The 24,654-nt window shown below is 48.1% G+C and overlaps 1 protein-coding gene across 2 annotated transcripts in view; it reads left to right on the top strand.

The window, feature by feature from the left end:
- Positions 1-24,654, top strand: part of LOC143815892 (transcription elongation factor A protein 3-like) — a 531,124-nt gene that overhangs the window by 414,282 nt on the left and 92,188 nt on the right. For both annotated transcript variants that reach the window (XM_077295629.1, XM_077295627.1), the window contains 2 exons: positions 11,118-11,272; positions 12,464-12,610. In XM_077295629.1, the coding sequence (XP_077151744.1) occupies positions 11,118-11,272; positions 12,464-12,610 (302 nt within the window). The remainder of the gene's footprint in view (positions 1-11,117; positions 11,273-12,463; positions 12,611-24,654) is intronic.

Here is a 24,654-nt window from a genome sequence, read left to right as displayed (position 1 = left end):
TCCTCTAATGACCTAGTGTATAGCACTCCAATCTAAAAATGTAGAAATACTATTATGTTATATTTTTATTTATATCCCTGTCTCTGAGCTGTTGCTAAGGACAAACATATCTCGTTGGACACATTCTGGCTTCATTTCTATGAACCTGTGTTCGCCCCTCCATTGTATTATTTTCTTCCATAGGTGGATTCACATCCTTTATTCATTTCTTTGATTTCAGCATGATTTATCTTATGTCTCCTCATTCTCCACCACTAGAACATCATGGTGAACGTGTTGTATGCTGCTACAGCCATTCAATTTTTGGGCAAGGGTGTCTATGATACCTATAAATCATTTTTTAAAACTGGAACCTCCATGGGGAAATGTTTGTCAGACCACACACTTAATGTATGGGCACTAAAAGTCTAGGAGACCCGCTCCTTAACCTTGGGCCTAGTTTTTAATGAGGCCTTCCTCGACATATCATCCTTTGCCGCCACTAGAACACCACGGTGAACGTGTTGTATGCTGCTATAGCCATTCAATTTTTATGCAAAGGTGTTTTTAAGATGCCCGTTAATAATTTGAAACCCAAAAAAAATGTTACTCCCCCAGGGGGAAATGTCATATAAATGAGATGTATGTCTATTCTTCTATGTATTGTTACATTTTCCATTTTTCCTATCTCTGGACCATGCTCTTATGACCTAGTGTATACCTCTCCAATATAATTTTTTTTTAAATACTAATATATTATGTTTTTATTTATATACCTGTCTCTGAGCTATTGCAAGGGACCAACATATCTCGCTGAACACATTCTCGCTTCATATCTATGAACCTGTGTTCACTCATCCCTTTTGTTATTTTCTTTCATAGGTGGATTCACATCCTTTATTAATTTGTTTTATTTCAGTATGATTGATCATTCATTATGTCTCCTCATTCTCCGCCACTAGATCACCAGGGTTAACGGGTTCTGTGCTGCTACAGCCAGTCCAAGATTTGGAAAGGGTGTCTGTGATGGTCATAAAATATTTTTTAAAAATGTAACCCCCATGGGGAAATGTTTGTACAATTTTAGTACTCTAAATGTTTTATTTTAGTGTCATAGCCTACTTATGGACACAATTTTGGTGGGCCCCAAAAAAGCAAGAACACATTTGGATCACTCTGTTATCTCTATCAGACGCACGCTGTATCAGTGGTGTCCAAATCCTTGCTTTGCAGGCATACATTGCATTTTTTGGTCTGCTACACTGTTACCCTTAGTGTATACAGTATTTTGTGGTTTTTAAAATTGTAAAAAAGACATCCCACATATTGAAGCAGTCTGCTATCTCAGTCACACGTCTGGTCTATCTGTGGTCTTTAAATATTGGCTTTTCAGCCATACATTCCAATTTTTGGTCTGATACCCAAAGTGTATACAGCATTTTGTGGTTTGAAAATGTATAAAAATACAGGCCACATATTGAAACAGTCTGTTATCTCCGTCCGACGGCCGTTTTATTTGTGGTCTAAAAATAGTTTTTTTTATGCATACATTCCAATTTTTGGTCTGTCTAATACCCTAGGTCTATACACTATCTTGTTTAAAAACAATATATATTACAGTGTGGTAGTTCTGTGACACGCTTCCTCTATCTGTGGGCAACAAAGTGTGCTTACGAGTAGTGTTGAGCATTCCGATACTGCAAATATCGGGTATCGGCCGATATTCGCTGTATCGGAATTCCGATACCGAGTTCCGATATTTTTGTGATATCGGAAATCGGAATCGGAAGTTCCTATAAGTTCCCAGGCGTGTGCGGTGCGTATGGTTCCCAGGGTCTGGAGGAGAGGAGACTCTCCTTCAGGCCCTGGGATCCATATTCATGTAAAAAATAAAGAATAAAAATAAAAAAATATGGATATACTCACCCCTCCGACGGACCCGGACCTCAGCCGTGCAACCGGCAGCCTCCGTTCCTAAGAATGCAGTGAGTGTAGGACCTGCGTTGACGTCGCGGCTTGTGATTGGTCGCGTGAACGGTCACATGAGCGGTCACGCGACCAATCACAAGCCGCGACGTCATCGAAGGTCCTTCACTCTGCATTCTTAGGAACGGAGGCAGACGCTTGCAGCGGTGACAGCCAGGGCTCGTCCGAGGGGTGAGTATATCCATATTTTTTATTTTTATTCTTTATTTTTTACATGAATATGGATCCCAGGGCCTGAAGGAGAGTTTCCTCTCCTTCAGACCCTGGGAACCATCCAGGATCACTTCCGATACTTGTGTCACATTGACTTGTATTGGTATCGGGTATCGGTGATATCCGATATTTTTGGGATATCGGCCGATCCAATCCGATACCGATACTTTCAAATATCGGAAGGTATCGCTCAACACCACTTACGAGGCTTCCATTCTTTTTTTTTTTGCTGAGTGTTACCCTAGCTCTAAACATTAAACACTATTTTGGGATGAATTAAAAAAAAAAAAATTAACCCCCATGGGGAAATATTGGTCAGCCCATAAACTTTGTGTATTGACATTTCAAGTCTAGGAGACCCGCTCCTTTAAATTGGGCCTAGTTTTTAATGAGGCCTTCCTCCACAGCTCATCATCCACTGACACTAGATCACCAGGACTAACGTGTTCCATGCTGCTTCAGCCAGTCAATTTTTTGGCAAGGGTGGCTATGATCCCATAAAAAATTGTTTAAAAATGTACCCCCCATGGGTAACTGTTTGTCAGCCCATACACTTAGTGTAAGGACATTACAAGTCTAGGAGACCCGCTCCTTGGTAATGGGACAGTTTTTTTAGGAGGCCCTCCTCCACGTTTCTTACAAAGAGGATTGGGGTGCGTGAAAATTTGGGTCAAGGCGGCCCTTGCATTCAATGCATAAGGAAACTGTATGGCAGGACCAACTGAAGACTGTGAAGTGGGTTTTCCTGTGGCCATCCAGTATTTGGATTCAAAGGCTTATTGGGGTGCATATGACTTGATAGCTAGGCAGGCCTTGCATTCAATGCAACATTTTTTCAGGAAGCCCTCCTGTACCTCTCGTGAAAGGGGTATTGAGGTGCTTTGTAATTCTTGGCAGCCAAGCCACTCACTGCATAGGCAATAACAGCATAGGAGACCCACTGTTTAATAATGGCCCTTTAAAAATATTAATGCCGCCTGATGCCCCTCAAAAAATAGGCTTTGTGACTTTAAGAGTCCCTCCTTCAGAAATGAAACAAGATGTGTCTCCTTATGTGTGACACACCACATGGCCAGCCAGGGTTATTAAATGTTACAATGACATTTCCCAGTGAATGCATTTGTATTGTTTGAAAGAAATGCTAAAGTTGAAAAACGCATCAAAAATGCTGCGTGTGAACATAGAAAAAGTGGCAGAGGAACATTTCAGCCTGGGGTTAATTATTTTACCTTATATACAAGTCATTACCCTGGAAAGAATGTACCTTAACATATTTTCCAGCAAAATCAATTTTGGTTTTGTTTTGGTATGTTTTTGGGTTCACCTGTAAAAATGGTGTGAAACTCTGACAACATTGCTTACAGCTGTGACATAGGAGTCAGATCCCCATGATGTTCCCGTGTCATTTGAGCAGTGTTTCCATCATGTTCTGATGTTTTTAGACCTTAAAAGGATCTCTGGGGGCATTGAGGTAAAATATCCGGGTTTCCCATAGACTTACATTGGGCTCGTTGCTCGGGTCGAGTACCCGAGTATTCCAATTTGCTCAACCCAAGCAATGAGCACCCGAGCATTTTAGTGCTCGCTCATCACTAATCTTCACCAATGACCTTCACTGTTCCAGGGATCATTCAACAAGGCAAAAAAAAAATATATATAAATAGTTTAACACAAGAAGAAGTACGGCTGTGTCTGAGCAAATTAAACATTGACAAATCCCCAGGGCCTTATGGCATTCATCCATGGATATTTAGGGAATTTAGCTCAATAATTGACAGACCAATGTATGTCATCTTATTAGTCTCTCTTGTAGTAGGGGTGATGCCACAGGATTGGAGGACAGCTGATGTGGAACCGATTTTTAAGAAAGGTAAGAAGGTGGATCCAGGCAACAACCATCCGGTAAGTCTGACATCAGTGTGCAAAATTTTTGAGGGCATTATAAGAGATGACCTGCAGAAATATATTTCAGAGAATAATCTAATAACTGACAACCAACATGCAGACGGATAAGGAAGTGGCTAAAAGTAAATGGTACATTCTCGAAATGGGATATAGTCATCAGTGGGGTACTTCAAGGTTCTGTGCTAGGGAAAAATCTTTTTAATCTCTTTATAAATGAATTTGTGGATGGGATTGAAAGTAAAGTGTCAGTCATTGCTGACAACATAAAATCTGACCTTGACTGTACAATTTTACTAAATAGTTTGGATAAGATGCCTGAATGGGCAAACACTTGTCAAATGAGATTTAAAATTGAAAAATTTAAAGTAATGCACCTAGGACAGAGTAATCCTATTGCTGCATATAGGTTCAGGGCTGCCACCAGGAATTTTGGGACCTTATACTGGAAACATTTTCATGCCCCCTTGAGACACCGCCCATGCTCCACCCCAGCTCTGCCTCCAACCCTCGAACTTTCCATAGTCGCATCGCCCACTCATAAAAAAAACTCCACTCCTGGCCCCCTTCCTCATCAATAACACATTATCAGTTCCCATCTAACATCAGATTGCATACATACCCAGCAGCTTTTGTTTTGGCTAAAAGATTTTTTTAAGCCGCCACCACCACTAGGTAGACTCTTTGGGCCGGGCCCTACTCTACTCTAACCTATTAAATATTTGTTAAAATATTCAATACTCTTTTTTAGGTTTATTTTTATTTATTTTTCTTTAAGGGAATGAGTCACATACAATTTTTAAAAGGAACAATAATACCACATACAAGGGACAAGTACTGTCACATCATGAGCAGAGCACATATTACCACCACATAGTGACCTATAATACCACATACAAGGCACAAGTACCACCACACTATGGCCGGACCACATATTACCATCACATATTGACGGAATAATACCACATACAAGGGACAAATACGGCCACACCATGGCCGGACCACATAATACCACCACATAGTTACCGAATGCTACAATACTGATTATTAATTAAAAAACAATACTAATTTTACCATAAGTGCCATGATACACTGGAGTTCTCTATATAGCGTCATTGTACAGATAATACAGTGATCACAAGTGACATTAAACACAGCAGCTCTGTATAAAGTATCACAGCACAGATAAGACAGTGATCACCAGTAACATTATACACAGGACTTCGGTATATAGCATACTGTGTATTGTGTCAGTGTACAGGTAACACACTGACTCACCGGTGAGATCTCTAGTTGAAGTCCTTCATCTTCGCTTTTCATCTTCATCCAGCACACACCACTATCACTTCTTCCATCCAGTACTCATCTCTGCAGAAAATAACAGTTATCTAGAGCATATTCCCCAACATCTATGCCATTACACCAGATGAAGAAAGAAAGCTACCGTGTCGTCCTGCACAGTTACAGGACCTCTCCTCCTCCACACTGAAAACAATATTTTCAAAAATAAATATCCTTTAATTAGCCCCTACAGCAGGGGTGGGGAATCTTTTATCTGCGAAGGGCCATTTGGATATTTATACCATTCTTCGAGGGCCATACAAACTCCATCCACAAAGTTTATCCTGACTCTGGCACTGGTTTCAGGACGTAATTTTTCATTGCATGCCCTTCAATGTTAAGTAGTGAACACTGCGCGTGTGTGCTAACAGAGCAAGAAGAAATTAATGAGCTTGTGGCAATCAAAATACACCTCCTTGCCCAAGAATGTGGTCCCTGAGAATCTGCTCTGGGGCCTGATAAAAGGTTAATGGCCCTGGGGCCTGAGGTTCCCCACCCCTGCCCTACAGTAATAATATCCCACATTCTGGACATAACGTGTCCTCCCATTCTGCCTCATTTCTCTCCATATAGTCATCCATAATAGTATGCATCCCATAGTCAAATATAGTAGTATAATGCACCGCATAGTCATATATAGCAGTATAATGCACCCCATAGTAGTATAATGCACCCCCTTAGTATTATAATGCACCCCCATAGTCATATATAGTATAATGCACCCCCATTGTAGTATAATGCACCTCCATAGTCATATATAGTATAATGCACCCCCATAGAAGTATAATCCACCCCCAGTCATATATAGAAGGGTATGGGTGTGTTAGGTCAAGCCTGTGTCAGGGTCAGTGTGAATCTGGTGTTCAGCGAGAGTGCAGAGCAGAGGCCCTGCAGAGCACTGGCTGTGCGTGTGAAGTGACACAGGCAAGCGGAACCAAACAGCCAGGGCAGCTGAGGGGCCTGGCACCCACAGCATACACAGCGGTGCTGCCTTCCATGGTAACTGGTCTCGGAAGTGAACAGTCCTGTGCCAGCAGGTGAACCGGAGGTGGATGTCCTGTGTCTGAAGGAAGACTGGTGTGTGGAACGGCTTCAAACAGGTAGATATTGTGCCCAGCTGCGACCCCGAAGAGATCAAGGATGGCTGTGTGAGTAAAAAGACTGTGATACAGTGGGGCAGGACATCCACAGGAACTAGTCAGAGGAGGACTGGCATTTGTAGTGCATGCAACTTGTAATGCTTTGTGAATAGAGACTTTGATACGGTGCACAGTCACCCACGGGAACTAGTCAGAGGAGGACTGGCGTGTGTAGTGTCTGTACAACGGAAGGAAGCCGTATAATATGTGATCGCAACTAATGGAGTGAAGCTGTGTGTAAAAGACTTTGTCACGGCGTGCAGTTGCCCACGGAAAATTGGACACAGGGAAGTCCGGCGTGTTTAGGGACTGTGATTTAAAGCCATGTACTATGTAGTGCTATGAATTGGAGTGAAATGAGCACTCATGATATGCACTTGTGTGAAGTTTGGACATTTGTTGTGTGAAGTAAACACATTAAAAAGACTTTTGTTTTGAATTTTGTGGGTCACTTCCTCATCACCGCGTAACGGTGCTACCGCTGTACTACACGTCATATGTCGGTGACATGCACACTCACATCAGCTGCTGGCCTGTGATTGGCTGGCGGCTTTTAACTATTGCAGTGTGGAGGAATTTCCTGCATGGCAACAGATTTTAACTGATCATGCGCCTGAGGACGCACGATCAGTTACTGAAGTGGCAGAATCCTGCCTCTGGGGCCCGATGAGCAGAAGAGAAGGGGCCACTGCGGGCCCTCTCTGCTCTACGGGCCCAATAGGCAAGTAAGGGCAGTAATGACCTGATGGCGACCCTGTATACTCGGGACTACAGAACAGAGGAAGAACTTTGGTATTTTGGGTACAAGTAAGTTGAGTAGCATTAATCAATGTCAAGGAGTAGCTGCAAAAACAAAACAAGATTTTAGGGTGTATAAAAAGACGGATAAGATAGCAGGATTTTAACTTATTGTTACCCCTTTATAAATCACTTGTGAGTCCACATCTATAATACTGGATCCAGGTTTGGGCTTCACATTTTAAAAAGGATATTCAGATATTAGTCAGTTCAAAAGTGGGCAACTAGATTATTACAAGGGATGGAAGGTCTTTCATATGATGAGAGGTTGGAAAAGTTGGGCTTCTTTTGCTTAAAAAACAGATGTCTCAGAACTTAGAGATCTCCTTTATATGCATAAATACATGTGTGGTCAGTACAAAGGACTGGCACCAAGTGAAGAACACTCTCCAGGTAATAAATGTTCTCTCCTCCGTCCCCCAGCACCTCCTCCCTCCCCACTTATCTCTGCTGAAGACTTTGCCTCATTCTTCAAGCAGAAGATTGATAACATCAGAGACAGTTTTGTTCAACAAGCCCCAGAACCCTTCCTCCCAACTTCCCTACCCTCCACCTCCAAAACCAACTACTCCACCATTACAGAAGATCAACTCGCCACTCTACTCTCAAGATCGCATCTCACCACCTGTGCACTTGACCCGCTCCCATCCCACCTCATCCCAAACCTCACCACAATCTTCATCCCAACCCTAACCCATCTCTTCAACCTATCACTAACAACTGGTGTTTTCCCCTCAAGCTTTAAACATGCCTCCATCACACCTATCCTCAAAAAGCCCTCTCTTGACCCATCCTCTGTATCTAGCTATCGCCCTATATCACTTCTCCCCTATGCCTCAAAACTCCTGGAACAACACGTCTACCTTGAACTGTCCTCCCATCTCTCTTCTTGCTCCCTCTTTGACCGCTTACAATCTGGCTTCCGGTCACACCATTCCACTGAAACTGCCCTAACCAAGGTCACCAACGACCTCTTAACCGCCAAGAGCAAGCGACACTACTCTGTTCTCCTCCTCCTCGACCTGTCGGCTGCCTTTGACACAGTGGACCATTCCCTATTATTACAGACCCTCTCATCCCTTGGCATCACAGACTTGGCCCTATCCTGGATCTAATCATACCTAACAGACCGGACATTCAGCGTCTCCCACTCACACACCACCTCCTCACCTCGCCCCCTATCTGTCGGAGTCCCACAAGGTTCAGTCCTTGGGCCCCTGCTCTTCTCCATTTACACCTTTGGCCTAGGACAGCTCATAGAATCTCATGGCTTTCAGTATCACCTCTATGCTGATGACACACAGATCTACATCTCTGGACCAGATATCACCTCCCTACTAACCAGAATCCCTCAATGTCTGTCCACTATTTCATCCTTCTTCTCCGCTAGATTTCTGAAACTTAACATGGACAAAACAGAATTCATCATCTTTCCCCCATCTCACGTGACCCCCCCAACAAACCTATCCATTACAGTAAATGGCTGCCCACTCTCCCCAGTCCCACAAGCTCGCTGCTTCGGGGTTATCCTTGACGGTGATCTCTCCTTCAAACCACATATCCAAGCCCTTTCCACTTCCTGCCGACTTCAACTCAAAAATATTGCACGAATCCGTTCATTCCTCAACCAAGAATCTGCAAAAACCCTAGTCCATGCCCTCATCATCTCTCGCCTTGACTACTGCAACCTCCTGCTCTGTGGCCTCCCCTCAAACACTCTCGCACCCCTCCAATCTATTCTAAACTCTGCTGCCCGACTAATCCACCTGTCCCCCCGCTATTCTCCGGCCTCTCCCCTCTGTCAATCCCTTCACTGGCTCCCCATTGCCCAGAGACTCCAGTACAAAACCCTAACCATGACGTACAAAGCCATCCACAACCTGTCTCCTCCTTACATCTGTGACTTCATCTCCCGGTACTTTCCTACACGCAACCTCCGATCCTCACAAGATCTCCTTCTCTACTCCCCTCTTATCTCCTCTTCCCACAATCGTATACAAGATTTCTCTCGCGTATCACCCCTACTCTGGAACCCTCTACCACAACACATCAGACTCTCGCCCACCATCGAAACCTTCAAAAAGAATCTGAAGACCCACCTCTTCCGACAAGCCTACAACCTGCAGTAACCACCGATCGACCAAACCGCTACCAGCTCTACCCTCACCTACTGTATTCTCACCCATCCCTTGTAGATTGTGAGCCTTCGCGGGCAGGGTCCTCTCTCCTACTGTACCAGTTATGACTTGTATTGTTCAAGATTATTGTACTTGTTTTTATTATGTATACCCCTCCTCACTTGTAAAGCGCCATGGAATAAATGGCGCTATAACAATAAATAATAATAATAATAATAATTAGTATCTTAGTCTACCATAAAGAGAAGACCTAATGGGGCAAATACAGAAGGTTCACTTCAAAATGCAAACCATTAATAAGCCTTAAAAATAGAAAGGCCAGATTAGACTTTGCCAAAAAAATCTAAAGAAGCCAGCCCAGTTCTGGAAAAGCATTCTTTGGTCAGATAAAACTAAGATAAACTTGTACCAGAATGATGGGAAAAATGATATATGGAGACGGCTTTGAATGTCTCTTGATCCAATGCACAACACATCCCCTGTAAAACATGATGGAGGCAGTGTGATGGCATGGGTATGCATGGTTTCCAATGGCACTGGGTCACTAGTGCTTAATGATGTGACTGAAGACAGAAGCAGCCGGATAAATTCTGCAGTGTACAGGGCTATACTTTCTGCTTAGATTCAACCAAATGCAGCAAGGATGATTGGATGGTGCTACACAGTACAGAAGAACAATGACCCAAAACATAGTGCCACCCAGGAGATTATTTACGAAAAGAAGTGAAATATTCTGCAATGGCAATGTCATTCACCAGATCTCAACCCGATCGAGCTTGCATTACACATTCTTAAGACAAAACTTAAGGGAAAAAGACCCACAAACAGGAAAAAACTGTAATCAGCTGCACTAAAGGCCTGTCAAATTATCACAAAGGAGGAAACCCAGTGTTTGCTGACGTCCATGGCTTCCAGACGTCAGGCAGTTATTGCCTGCAAACAATTCTCCACAGAGTAAGGGCTACTTTTCACTTGCAAGAAATACATGCGAGTCTCGCAGGTGAAAATCAAGCTCTGGCGCCGGCACTTGGGAGCGGAGCGTGCAGCTCCATGTATTGCTATGCAGCCGCACGCTCCTCTCTGTAGTGCCGGTGCCAGAACGTGGTTTTAACCTGCGAGACTCGCACGTATTTCTCACAAGTGAAAAGGAGCCCTAATAAAAATGAACATTTTGTTTATGGTAAAGTTAATTTGTTCAATTACTGCTCAGCCCATGAAATGAGGAGGCTTTGCAGAAAAATGGTTGCAATTCCTAATCTTTTCACAGGATATTTTTGTTCAACCCCTTTAATTAGTCCTGAAAGTCTACACTTCAATTGTATCTCAGTTGTTTAATTTTACATGAAAAAAACTAGTGGCATGCAAATCCCAAATCTCGAAGATTCGGTCACTGTCCTAATACTTCTGAACCTAACAAGATTTGCACTGTTATTTCACAGTTTACCTGTATGGGCATGATCAAGTAAATTTTGTAAATGAACATAAATAAAATTATCTAGGACTAGTGATCTTTCTTAAGACAATAAATCCTATTGAATTATGGTAATTCCTTTATTTGCTGCTGACTGATTTTGCGATATGGTTATACAATGCATTCGGTTATGGTCCTTAACATTCCCACGCATATACAAAGAAATTAAAGCCACAGATATGAAGTACAGAAACAGGATCAGGAGTCGAATTAGTAACCTGAAGGATCCGAAGAATCCCAGTCTGAGACGTAACGTGCTCTGTGGAGTGGTATCCCCACAGAACATAGCAATAATGACAGCTGAGGTAAATACATTTAATAAATCAAGTCAAGAAGTGATATACAAATACACATAGCTGTAACACATAGAAGTGGCCTACCTCTGGGGTTCAAATATCTCAAGATGTGGGGTGCGATATCACAAGCTCTCAATAAACTTTAACATTTCCATTGTTCACAAAGTCTGGCAATATAATGTTCCACAATCTGGAGCTAGGAGACCTGCAAGAAACACACTGTAGAGTATGTAGGAAGAGCTTTGCTCCGGTAGGTGAGTATCAATTGTTTTTTTTGTTTTCCCCAAATCCTGGGCTCATTTGGAATGTGCATTAATGTAATGTACACCCCATTTAAGTCTTACTGGTGTCCATGTGCATGTCTGGTTTTGCACACCTATTTTCCAAGTCCAATGGTTGATTAATTTAAATTGCAAGAATGTTAAAAATTAATAACAGTGTTCTACAAAATGTATCATAAAAGAAAATGTGGCAATGGTATTGGACAGGGTAGGGTAAAGGAAAAAGGTCAGCAGCTACAAATGTATGAGCTGTTAGCATCAGCACCAATATCACCACCACTGGCACCAGCTGTCCGAGAGTAGCGCTACATATGCAAGTTACAATTGGCTTTTTGGATCCAGCAAGCGTATTAGTGGGGAGGAAGCGGAGGGCATTATGGAATAAATTACACATTACTCCTGTCATTAACAGCAGGATAATGTTACCTCTGACAGCAACTGTGTCAATTTAATAGTGACTTAATAGTGTCAGATAACTAGAGGGTTTTGGATACAGTCCTAGAAGATCTCAAGAGTGTTAAAAGTGTCTTTTCAGAGCAATTCGAGGTTTTGCAATATTGCAATTCATGGTAAATCAATTTGCTGCTGATCTAATTACTTGGAAAAAATTGTCAAACCTGGTGAATTTGAACTTCAAAAGATTTGATCATCTCTGATAAGGAGAAGACATGCTGTACATTTAAGGCTATGTTCACATGAGTGTTATAGTCCAGTCTGTCCAATTTAAAAAGAGAAAAGGAACATGTAAATCTGAGAGACCCATAATGGGTCAATGAGTTCAGTAGTTTATCCGGATAGCTGAAGCCATGACATTAGTGTGAACAGAGCTTAGGTCAAGTTAAAATATTTAGCAACATGTGGTTCTGGAAAATAATATATTATGCCAAGTGTTTGGTTGTCTGGCTTTCTTATATCGCAGGAAATGGCAAGTGATGAGTTGAAAGAGCTTAGGAACACACTGACTCAAGAAGCTATCAGAGAACATCAGATGGCAAAGACAGGTGGCACTCAGACAGACTTACTTCAATGTGACAAGTGTAAGAAGAAGAACTGTACCTATAACCAGGCAAGTGACTTGTTTAACATAGATATTGGTCACTGTATGAGGCTTCTATGCAGATTCCTTTTCCATTCATTACTTTTAAACACAAGATTAAAACAAGTGGCTTATGGTTCAATTGCCCAGCCAGGCTTATTTCAACACCTAAGCCAGCCCCCTTCTCTGTCACAGCAGATCTATAGTCAAAGAAGGGGCTGGTTTAGCTATTGAATGTAATCAGTCAGTCAGACCCTTCACACATACATCACTAATATGCAAACACAGGAAACTCTTCTGTCCTGAGCAGAAATCAAGGCAAATTAGAACTAACTTAAAAGGACTATATGTCTAAACATATGTCTAGGCTGCTAGTGATTATGCAATTAAATGTACGTTTACCTTGGCTGAAGTGGTTGAATTACATAGAAAGGAAGTGCTGCCTGTGGTAATGTGGGGGGAAGGAGCCTCGTGTGGTAATGTGTGGGGATGGAGCCTCGTGTGGTAATGTGTGGGGACAGAGCCTCGTGTGGTAATGTGGGGGGAGGAGCTTCATGTGGTAATGTGTGGGGACTCAGCCTCTTGTGGTAATGTGTGGGGACGGAGCCTCGTGTGGTAATGTGTGGGGACGGAGCCTCGTGTGGTAATGTGTGGGGACGGAGCCTCGTGTGGTAATGTGTGGGGACGGAGCCTCGTGTGGTAATGTGTGGGGACGGAGCCACGTGTGGTAATGTGTGGGGACGGAGCCACGTGTGGTAATGTGTGGGGAAGGAACATCATGTGGTAATGTGGGGGGGTGGAGCCTCCTGTAGTAATGTGTGGGGACGCAGCCTCGTGTGGTAATGTGTGGGGACAGAGCCTCATGTGGTAATGTGTGGGGATGGAGCCTCGTGTGGTAATGTGGGGGGACAGAGCCTCATGTGGTAATGTGTGGGGAAGAAGCGTCGTGTGGTAATATGGGGGGCGGAGCCTCGTGTAATAATGTGTGGGGATGCAGCCTTGTGTGGTAATGTGGAGGGATGGAGCCTCGTGTGGTAATGTAGGGAGACGGAGCCTCGTGTGGTAATGTGTGGGGACGGAGCCTCGTGTTGGAATGTGGGGGGTGGAGCCTTGTGTGGTAATGTGTGGGGACGGAGCCTCGTGTGGTAATGTGTGGGGATGGAGCCTCGTGTGGTAATGTGGGGGGAGAAGCTTCATGTGGTAATGTGTGGGGACGCAGTCTAATGTGGTAATGTGTGGGGACAGAGTTTCATGTGGTAATGTGTGGTGACGGAGCCTCGTTTGGTAATGTGGGGGGAGAACCTTCGTGTGATAATGTGTGGGGATGGAGCCTCGTGTGGTAATGTGTGGAGATGGAGCCTTGTGTGGTAATGTGTGGGGAAGGAGCCTCGTGTGGTAATGTGTGGGGACTGAGCCTCGTGTGGTAATGTGTGGGGACGGAGCCTCGTGTGGTAATGTGTGGGGACGGAGCCTCCTGTGATAATGTGGAGGGGATTATGTGTGGTAATGTGGCGGGGGCGGGATTGTGTGTGGTAATGTGGGGGGCGAGATTATCTGTGGTAATGTGGTGGGGGTGGGATTATGTGTGGTGGAGGGGCGGGATTATGTGTGGTAATGTGGTGGGGGGCAGGATTATGTGTGGTGATGTGGTGGGGGGTGGGATTATCTGTGGTAATGTCGTGGGGGTAGGATTATGTGTGGTGATGTGGGGAGCAGGATTATGTGTGGTAATGTTGTGGAGGGCGGGATTATGTGTGGTAATGTGGTGGGGGGCAGGATTATGTGTGGTAATGTGGTGGGGGCGGGATTATGTGTGGTAATGTGGTGGGGGCAGGATTATATGTGGTGGGGGCGGGATTATGTGTGGTGATGTGGTGGGGGTCGGAATTGTGTGTGGTAATGTGATGTGAGGGCGGGATTATGTGTGGTTATGTGGTGGGGGGGCGGTTCAATTGCCCAGCCAGGCTTATTTCAACACCTAAGCCAGCCCCCTTCTCTGTCACAGCAGATCTATAGTCAAAGAAGGGGCTGGTTTAGCTATTGAATGTAATCAGTCAGTCAGACCCTTCACACATACATCACTAATATGCAAACACAGGAAACTCTTCTGTCCTGAGCAGAAATCAAGGCAAATTAGTACTAACTTAAAAGGACTATATGTCTAAACATATGTCTAGGCTGCTAGTGATTATGCAATTAAATGTACGTTTACCTTGGCTGAAGTGGTTGAATTACATAGAAAGGAAGTGCTGCGTGTGGTAATGTGGGGGGAAGGAGCCTCGTGTGGTAATGTGTGGGGATGGAGCCTCGTGTGGTAATGTGTGGGGACGGAGCCTCGTGTGGTAATGTGGGGGGAGGAGCTTCATGTGGTAATGTGTGGGGACGCAGCCTCTTGTGGTAATGTGTGGGGACGGAGCCTCGTGTGGTAATGTGTGGGGACGGAGCCTCGTGTGGTAATGTGTGGGGACGGAGCCTCGTGTGGTAATGTGTGGGGACGGAGCCTCGTGTGGTAATGTGTGGGGACGGAGCCACGTGTGGTAATGTGTGGGGACGGAGCCACGTGTGGTAATGTGTGGGGAAGGAACATCATGTGGTAATGTGGGGGGGTGGAGCCTCCTGTAGTAATGTGTGGGGATGGAGCCTCGTGTGGTAATGTGTGGGGACGGAGCCACGTGTGGTAATGTGTGGGGACGGAGCCACGTGTGGTAATGTGTGGGGAAGGAACATCATGTGGTAATGTGGGGGGGTGGAGCCTCCTGTAGTAATGTGTGGGGACGCAGCCTCGTGTGGTAATGTGTGGGGACAGAGCCTCATGTGGTAATGTGTGGGGATGGAGCCTCGTGTGGTAATGTGGGGGGACAGAGCCTCATGTGGTAATGTGTGGGGAAGAAGCGTCGTGTGGTAATGTGGGGGGCGGAGCCTCGTGTAATAATGTGTGGGGATGCAGCCTTGTGTGGTAATGTGGAGGGATGGAGCCTCGTGTGGTAATGTAGGGAGACGGAGCCTCGTGTGGTAATGTGTGGGGACGGAGCCTCGTGTTGGAATGTGGGGGGTGGAGCCTTGTGTGGTAATGTGTGGGGACGGAGCCTCGTGTGGTAATGTGTGGGGATGGAGCCTCGTGTGGTAATGTGGGGGGAGAAGCTTCATGTGGTAATGTGTGGGGACGCAGTCTAATGTGGTAATGTGTGGGGACAGAGTTTCATGTGGTAATGGGTGGTGACGGAGCCTCGTTTGGTAATGTGGGGGGGAGAACCTTCGTGTGGTAATGTGTGGGGATGGAGCCTCGTGTGGTAATGTGTGGAGATGGAGCCTTGTGTGGTAATGTGTGGGGAAGGAGCCTCGTGTGGTAATGTCTAGGGACTGAGCCTCGTGTGGTAATGTGTGGGGACGGAGCCTCGTGTGGTAATGTGTGGGGACGGAGCCTCCTGTGATAATGTGGAGGGGATTATGTGTGGTAATGTGGCGGGGGCGGGATTGTGTGTGGTAATGTGGGGGGCGAGATTATCTGTGGTAATGTGGTGGGGGTGGGATTATGTGTGGTGGAGGGGCGGGATTATGTGTGGTAATGTGGTGGGGGGAAGGATTATGTGTGGTGATGTGGGGGGTGGGATTATCTGTGGTAATGTCGTGGGGGTAGGATTATGTGTGGTGATGTGGGGAGCAGGATTATGTGTGGTAATGTTGTGGAGGGCGGGATTATGTGTGGTAATGTGGTGGGGGGCAGGATTATGTGTGGTAATGTGGTGGGGGCGGGATTATGTGTGGTAATGTGGTGGGGGCAGGATTATATGTGGTGGGGGCGGGATTATGTGTGGTGATGTGGTGGGGGGCGGGATTGTGTGTGGTAATGTGATGTGAGGGCGGGATTATTTGTGGTTATGTGGTGGGGGGGCGGTTCAATTGCCCAGCCAGGCTTATTTCAACACCTAAGCCAGCCCCCTTCTCTGTCACAGCAGATCTATAGTCAAAGAAGGGGCTGGTTTAGCTATTGAATGTAATCAGTCAGTCAGACCCTTCACACATACATCACTAATATGCAAACACAGGAAACTCTTCTGTCCTGAGCAGAAATCAAGGCAAATTAGTACTAACTTAAAAGGACTATATGTCTAAACATATGTCTAGGCTGCTAGTGATTATGCAATTAAATGTACGTTTACCTTGGCTGAAGTGGTTGAATTACATAGAAAGGAAGTGCTGCGTGTGCTAATGTGGGGGGAAGGAGCCTCGTGTGGTAATGTGTGGGGATGGAGCCTCGTGTGGTAATGTGTGGGGACGGAGCCTCGTGTGGTAATGTGGGGGGAGGAGCTTCATGTGGTAATGTGTGGGGACGCAGCCTCTTGTGGTAATGTGTGGGGACGGAGCCTCGTGTGGTAATGTGTGGGGACGGAGCCTCGTGTGGTAATGTGTGGGGACGGAGCCTCGTGTGGTAATGTGTGGGGACGGAGCCACGTGTGGTAATGTGTGGGGACGGAGCCACGTGTGGTAATGTGTGGGGAAGGAACATCATGTGGTAATGTGGGGGGGTGGAGCCTCCTGTAGTAATGTGTGGGGATGCAGCCTCGTGTGATAATGTGTGGGGACAGAGCCTCATGTGGTAATGTGTGGGGATGGAGCCTCGTGTGGTAATGTGGGGGGACAGAGCCTCATGTGGTAATGTGTGGGGAAGAAGCGTCGTGTGGTAATGTGGGGGGCGGAACCTCGTGTAATAATGTGTGGGGATGCAGCCTTGTGTGGTAATGTGGAGGGATGGAGCCTCGTGTGGTAATGTAGGGAGACGGAGCCTCGTGTGGTAATGTGTGGGGACGGAGCCTCGTGTGGTAATGTGTGGGGACGGAGCCTCGTGTTGTAATGTGTGGGGATGGAGCCTCGTGTGGTAATGTGGGGGGAGAAGCTTCATGTGGTAATGTGTGGGGACGCAGTCTAATGTGGTAATGTGTGGGGACAGAGCTTTATGTGGTAATGTGTGGTGACGGAGCCTCGTTTGGTAATGTGGGGGGAGAACCTTCGTGTGGTAATGTGTGGGGACGGAGCCTCGTGTGGTAATGTGTGGAGATGGAGCCTTGTGTGGTAATGTGTGGGGAAGGAGCCTCGTGTGGTAATGTGTGGGGACTGAGCCTCGTGTGGTAATGTGTGGGGACGGAGCCTCGTGTGGTAATGTGTGGGGACGGAGCCTCCTGTGATAATGTGGAGGGGATTATGTGTGGTAATGTGGCGGGGGCGGGATTGTGTGTGGTAATGTGGGGGGCGAGATTATCTGTGGTAATGTGGTGGGGGTGGGATTATGTGTGGTGGAGGGGTGGGATTATGTGTGGTAATGTGGTGGGGGGCAGGATTATGTGTGGTGATGTGGGGAGCAGGATTATGTGTGGTAATGTTGTGGAGGGCGGGATTATGTGTGGTAATGTGGTGGGGGGCAGGATTATGTGTGGTAATGTGGTGGGGGCGGGATTATGTGTGGTAATGTGGTGGGGGCGGGATTATATGTGGTGGGGGCGGGATTATGTGTGGTGATGTGGTGGGGGGCGGGATTGTGTGTGGTAATGTGATGTGAGGGCGGGATTATGTGTGGTGATGTGGTGGGGGGGCAGTGAGGGGGCGGGATTATGTGTGGTAATGTTGTGGGGGGCGGGATAATGTGTGGTAATGTGGTGGGGGGCGGGATTATGTGTGGTAACGTGGTGGTGGTGCGGGATTATTTCTGGCAATGTGGTGGGGGGCGGGATTATGTGTGGTAATCTTGTGGTGGGGCACAATTATGTGTGGTAATGTGGTGTGGGGGCGGGATTAAGTGTGGTGATATGGTGGGGGGTGGGATTATGCGTGGTGATGTGGTGGGGGGGTATTATGTGTGGTGATGTGGTGGGGGTGGGATTATGTGGTAGGGGGCGGGATTATGTGTGGTAATGTGGTGGGGGCAGGATTATGTGTGGTAATGTGGTGTGGGGGTGGGATTATGTGTGGTGATGTGGTGAGGGGCCGGATTATGCGTGGTAATGTGGTGGGGGGTGGGATTGTGTGGTAATGTGGTGGGGGGCGGGATTATGTGAGGTAATATGGTGGGGGGCGGGATTTTCTGTGGTGATGTGGTGGGGGCGGGATTATGTGTGGTGATGTGGTGGGCGGCGAGATTATCTGTGGTAATGTCGTGGGGGGCAGGATTATGTGTGGTGATGTGGGGGGTGGGATTATGTGTGGTAATGTTGAGGGGGCGGGATTATATGTGGTGGGGGGCGGGATTATGTGTGGTAATGTGGTAGGGGAATGGGATTATGTGTGATAATGTGGTGGGGGGCAAGATTATGTGTGGTAATGTTGAGGGGGTGGGATTATATGTGGTGGGGGGCGGGATTATGTGTGGTAATGTGGTGGGGGAATGGGATTATGTGTGGTAATGTGGTGGGGGCGGGACTATGTGTGGTAATGTGGTGGGGGGCGGGATTTTGTGTGGCATGTGGTGTGGGGGGGGATTATGTGTAGTAATGTGGTGGGGGGCGGGATTATGTGTGGTAATGTGGTGGGGGGCGGGATAATGTGTGGTAATGTGGTAGGGGGCGGGATTATGTGTGGTGATGTGGTGGGGGGGCGGGATTATTTGTGGTGATGTGGTGGGGGGTGGGATTATGTGTGGTAATGTGGTGGGGGGCGGGATTATCTGTGGTAATGTCGTGGGGGGCAGGATTACATGTGGTGATGTGGGGGGCGGGATTATGTGTGGTAATGTTGTGGAGGCGGGATTATATGTGGTGGGGGGCGGGATTATGTGTGGTAATGTGGTGGGGGAATGAGATTATGTGTGGTAATGTGGTGGGGGCGGGATTATGTGTGGTAATGTGGTGTGTTGGCAGGATTGTGTGTCGTAATGTGGTTGGGGGCGGGATTATGTGTGGTAATGTGGTGGGGGGCGGCATAATGTGTGGTAATGTGGTGTGGGGGTGGGATTATGTGTGGTGATGTGGTGAGGGGCCGGATTATGTGTGGTGAAGTGGTGGGGGGCGGGATTATGTTTGGTGATGTGGTGGGCGGGATTTTCTGTGGCAATGATGTGGGGGGGTGGTATTATGTGTGGTGATGTGGTGAGGGCGGGATTATGTTTGGTAGGGGGGCGGGATTATGTTTGGTAATGTGGTGGGGGGGCGGGATTATGTGAGTTAATGTGGTGGGGGTGGGATTTTCTGTGGTGATGTGGTGGGGCGGGATTATGTGTGGTAACGTGGTGGGGGCGGGATTATGTGTGGTGATGTGGTGGGGGTGGGATTATGTGTGGTGATGTGTTGGGGGGTGGGATTGTGTGTGGTGGTGTGGTGGGGGGCGGGATTATGTGGTGATGTGGTTGGGGGGTGGGATTTTGTGTGGTAATGGGGTGGGGCGCCGGGATTATCTGTGGTGATGTGGTGGGGGGGCGGGATTAAGTGTGGTGATGTGTTGGGGGTGGGATTATGCATGGTGATGTGGTGGGGGTGGGATTATGCATTGTGATGTGGTGGGGGGGCAGGATTATGTGTGGTGATGTGGTGGGGGGCGGGATTATGTGTGGTAATGTGGTGGGGGGCGGGATTATCTGTGGTAATGTCGTGGGGGGCAGGATTACATGTGGTGATGTGGGGGGCGGGATTATGTGTGGTAATGTTGTGGGGGCGGGATTATATGTGGTGGGGGGCGGGATTATGTGTGGTAATGTGGTGGGGGAATGGGATTGTGTGGTAATGTGGTGGGGGCGGGATTATGTGTGGTAATGTGGTGTGGGGGCAGGATTGTGTGTGGTAATGTGGTTGGGGGCGGGATTATGTGTGGTAATGTGGTGGGGGGTGGCATAATGTGTGGTAATGTGGTGTGGGGGTGGGATTATGTGTGGTGTTGTGGTGAGGGGTCGGATTATGTGTGGTGAAGTGGTGGGGGGCGGGATTATGTTTGGTGATGTGGTGGGCGGGATTATCTGTGGCAATGATGTGGGGGGGTGGGATTATGTGTGGTAATGTGGTGGGGGCGGGATTATGTGTGGTAATGTGGTGTGGGGGCAGGATTGTGTGTGGTAATGTGGTTGGGGGCGGGATTATGTGTGGTAATGTGGTGGGGGGCGGCATAATGTGTGGTAATGTGGTGTGGGGGTGGGATTATGTGTGGTGATGTGGTGAGGGGCCGGATTATGTGTGGTGATATGGTGAGGGGCCGGATTATGTGTGGTGATGTGGTGGGCGGGATTATCTGTGGCAATGATGTGGGGGGGTGGGATTATGTGTGGTGATGTGGTGAGGGCGGGATTATGTTTGGTAGGGGGGCGGGATTATGTTTGGTAATGTGGTGGGGGGGCGGGATTATGTGAGTTAATGTGGTGGGGGTGGGATTTTCTGTGGTGATGTGGTGGGGCGGGATTATGTGTGGTAATGTGGTGGGGGCGGGATTATGTGTGGTGATGTGGTGGGGGTGGGATTATGTGTGGTGATGTGTTGGGGGGTGGGATTGTGTGTGGTGGTGTGGTGGGGGGCGGGATTATGTGGTGATGTGGTTGGGGGGTGGGATTTTGTGTGGTAATGGGGTGGGGCGCCGGGATTATCTGTGGTGATGTGGTGGGGGGGCGGGATTATGTGTGGTGATGTGTTGGGGGTGGGATTATGCATGGTGATGTGGTGGGGGTGGGATTATGCATTGTGATGTGGTGGGGGGTAGGATTATGTGTGGTGATGTGGTGGGGGGCGGGATTATCTGTGGTAATGTCGTGGGGGGCAGGATTATGTGTGGTGATGTGGGGGGCGGGATTATGTGTGGTAATGTTGAGGGGGCAGGATTATATGTGGTGGGGGGCGGGATTATGTGTGGTAATGTGGTGGGGGGTGGGATTATGTGTGGTAATGTTGAGGGGGCGGGATTATATGTGGTGGGGGGCGGGATTATGTGTGGTAATGTGGTGGGGGGCAGGACTATGTGTGGTAATGTGGTGGGGGGTGGGATTTTGTGTGGTATGTGGTGTGGGGGCGGGATTATGTGTGGTGATGTGGTGGGGGGGCATTATGTGTGGTGATGTGGTGGGGGGGCGGGATTATGTGTGGTAATGTGGTGGGGGGCGGGATTTTGTGTGGTAATGTGGTTGGGGGTGCGGGATTATGTGTGGTAATGTGGTAGGGGGCGGGATTATGTGTGTTGATGTGGTGGGGGGCGGGATTATCTGTGGTTTTGTCGTGGGGGGCAGGTTTACGTGTGGTGATGTGGGGGGCGGGATTATGTGTGGTAATGTTGTCGGGGTGGGATTATATGTGGAGGGGGGCGGGATTATGTGTGGTGATGTGGTGGGGGGTGGGATTATGTGAGGTAATGTGGTGGGGGGTGGGATTATGTGTGGTAATGTGGTGGGGGAATGGGATTATGTGTTGTAATGTGGTGGGGGCGGGATTTTGTGTGGTAATGTGGTGTGGGGGCGGGATTATGTGTGGTGATGTGGTGGGGGGCATTATGTGTGGTGATGTGGTGGGGGGGCGGGATTATGTGTGGTAATGTGGTGGGGGGGCAGGATTGTATGTGGTTGGGGGCGGGATTATGTGTGGTAATGTGGTGGGGGCGGGATAATGTGTGGTAATGTGGTAGGGGGCGGAATTATGTGTGATGATGTGGTGGGGGGGCAGTGGGGGGCGGGATTATGTGTGGTGATGTGGTGGGGTGATTATATGTGGTGATGTGGGGGGCAGGATTATCTGTGGTAATGTTGTGGGGGCGGGATTGTGTGGTGATGTGGTGGGGGCGGGATTATGTGTGGTAATGTGGTGGGGGAATGGGATTATGTGTGGTAATGTGGTGGGGGCGGGATTATGTGTGGTAATGTGGTGTGGGGGCAGGATTGTGTGTGGTAATGTGGTTGGGGGCGGGATTATGTGTGGTAATGTGGTGGGGGCGGCATAATGTGTGGTAATGTGGTGTGGGGGTGGGATTATGTGTGGTGATGTGGTGAGGGGCCGGATTATGTGTGGTGAAGTGGTGGGGGGCAAAATTATGTTTGGTGATGTGGTGGGCGGGATTATCTGTGGCAATGATGTAGGGGGGTGGGATTATGTGTGGTGATGTGGTGAGGGCGGGATTATGTTTGGTAGGGGGGCGGGATTATGTTTGGTAATGTGGTGGGGGGGCGGGATTATGTGAGTTAATGTGGTGGGGGTGGGATTTTCTGTGGTGATGTGGTGGGGCGGGATTATGTGTGGTAACGTGGTGGGGGCTGGATTATGTGTGGTGATGTGGTGGGGGTGGGATTATGTGTGGTGATGTGTTGGGGGGTGGGATTGTGTGTGGTGGTGTGGTGGGGGGCGGGATTATGTGGTGATGTGGTTGGGGGGTGGGATTTTGTGTGGTAATGGGGTGGGGCGCCGGGATTATCTGTGGTGATGTGGTGGGGGGGCGGGATTATGTGTGGTGATGTGTTGGGGGTGGGATTATACATGGTGATGTGGTGGGGGTGGGATTATGCATTGTGATGTGGTGGGGGGGCAGGATTATGTGTGGTGATGTGGTGGGGGGCAGGATTATCTGTGGTAATGTCGTGGGGGGCAGGATTATGTGTGGTGATGTGGGGGGCAGGATTATGTGTGGTAATGTTGAGGGGGCAGGATTATATGTGGTGGGGGGCGGGATTATGTGTGGTAATGTGGTGGGGGGTGGGATTATGTGTGGTAATGTTGAGGGGGCGGGATTATATGTGGTGGGGGGGCTGGATTATGTGTGGTAATGTGGTGGGGGGCAGGACTATGTGTGGTAATGTGGTGGGGGGCGGGATTTTGTGTGGTATGTGGTGTGGGGGCGGGATTATGTGTGGTGATGTGGTGGGGGGGCATTATGTGTGGTGATGTGGTGGGGGGGCGGGATTATGTGTGGTAATGTGGTGGGGGGCGGGATTATGTGTGGTAATGTGGTTGGGGGTGCGGGATTATGTGTGGTAATGTGGTAGGGGGCGGGATTATGTGTGGTGATGTGGTGGGGGGCGGGATTATCTGTGGTAATGTCGTGGGGGGCAGGTTTACGTGTGGTGATGTGGGGGGCGGGATTATGTGTGGTAATGTTGTGGGGGTGGGATAATATGTGGAGGGGGCGGGATTATGTGTGGTGATGTGGTGGGGGGTGGGATTATGTGAGGTAATGTGGTGGGGGGTGGGATTATGTGTGGTAATGTGGTGGGGGAATGGGATTATGTGTTGTAATGTGGTGGGGGCGGGATTTTGTGTGGTAATGTGGTGTGGGGGCGGGATTATGTGTGGTGATGTGGTGGGGGGCATTATGTGTGGTGATGTGGTGGGGGGGCGGGATTATGTGTGGTAATGTGGTGGGGGGGCAGGATTGTGTGTGGTAATGTGGTGGGGGCGGGATAATGTGTGGTAATGTGGTAGGGGGCGGAATTATGTGTGATGATGTGGTGGGGGGGCGGTGGGGGGCGGGATTATGTGTGGTGATGTGGTGGGGTGATTATATGTGGTGATGTGGGGGGCAGGATTATCTGTGGTAATGTCATGGGGGCGGGATTATGTGTGGTGATGTGGTGGGGGCGGGATTATGTGTGGTAATGTGGTGGGGGGTGGGATTACGTGTGGTAATGTGGTGGAGGCGGGATTATCTGTGGTGATGTGGTGGGGCAGGATTATGTGTGGTAATGTGGTGGGGGGTGGGATTATGTGTGGTGATGTGGTGGGGTGGCGGGATTATGTGTGGATGTGTATGGGGCGGGATTATGCGTGGTGATGTGTTGGGGGCGGGATTATGCGTGGTTATGTGGTGGGGGGCGGGATTATGTGTGGTGATGTGTTGGGGGCAAGATTATATGTGGTGATGTGTTTGGTGGCGGGATTATGTGTGGTGATGTGGTGGGGGGCGGGATTGTGTGTGGTGATGTGGTGCGGATTGTGTGTGGTGGTGGGGGATAGGCATTGTGTGGTAATGTGGGGGGCGGGATTGTGTGTGGTAATGTGGTTGGGGCGGGATTGTGTGTGGTGATGAGGTGGGGGCGGAGCTACTGTGCAGTGGGTGGGATTAGCGAGTAATCATGATGCCTCTTATATATATAGATGGTATATAAAATGCACCGTTAGTAAAATGATTAGGAT

This window comes from Ranitomeya variabilis, chromosome 3 (assembly GCF_051348905.1).
Source record: "Ranitomeya variabilis isolate aRanVar5 chromosome 3, aRanVar5.hap1, whole genome shotgun sequence".
NCBI classification, from domain to species: domain Eukaryota; kingdom Metazoa; phylum Chordata; class Amphibia; order Anura; family Dendrobatidae; genus Ranitomeya; species Ranitomeya variabilis.
Note: the sequence above shows the minus strand (reverse complement) of the source record. Positions and strands in the feature narration are given on the sequence as shown.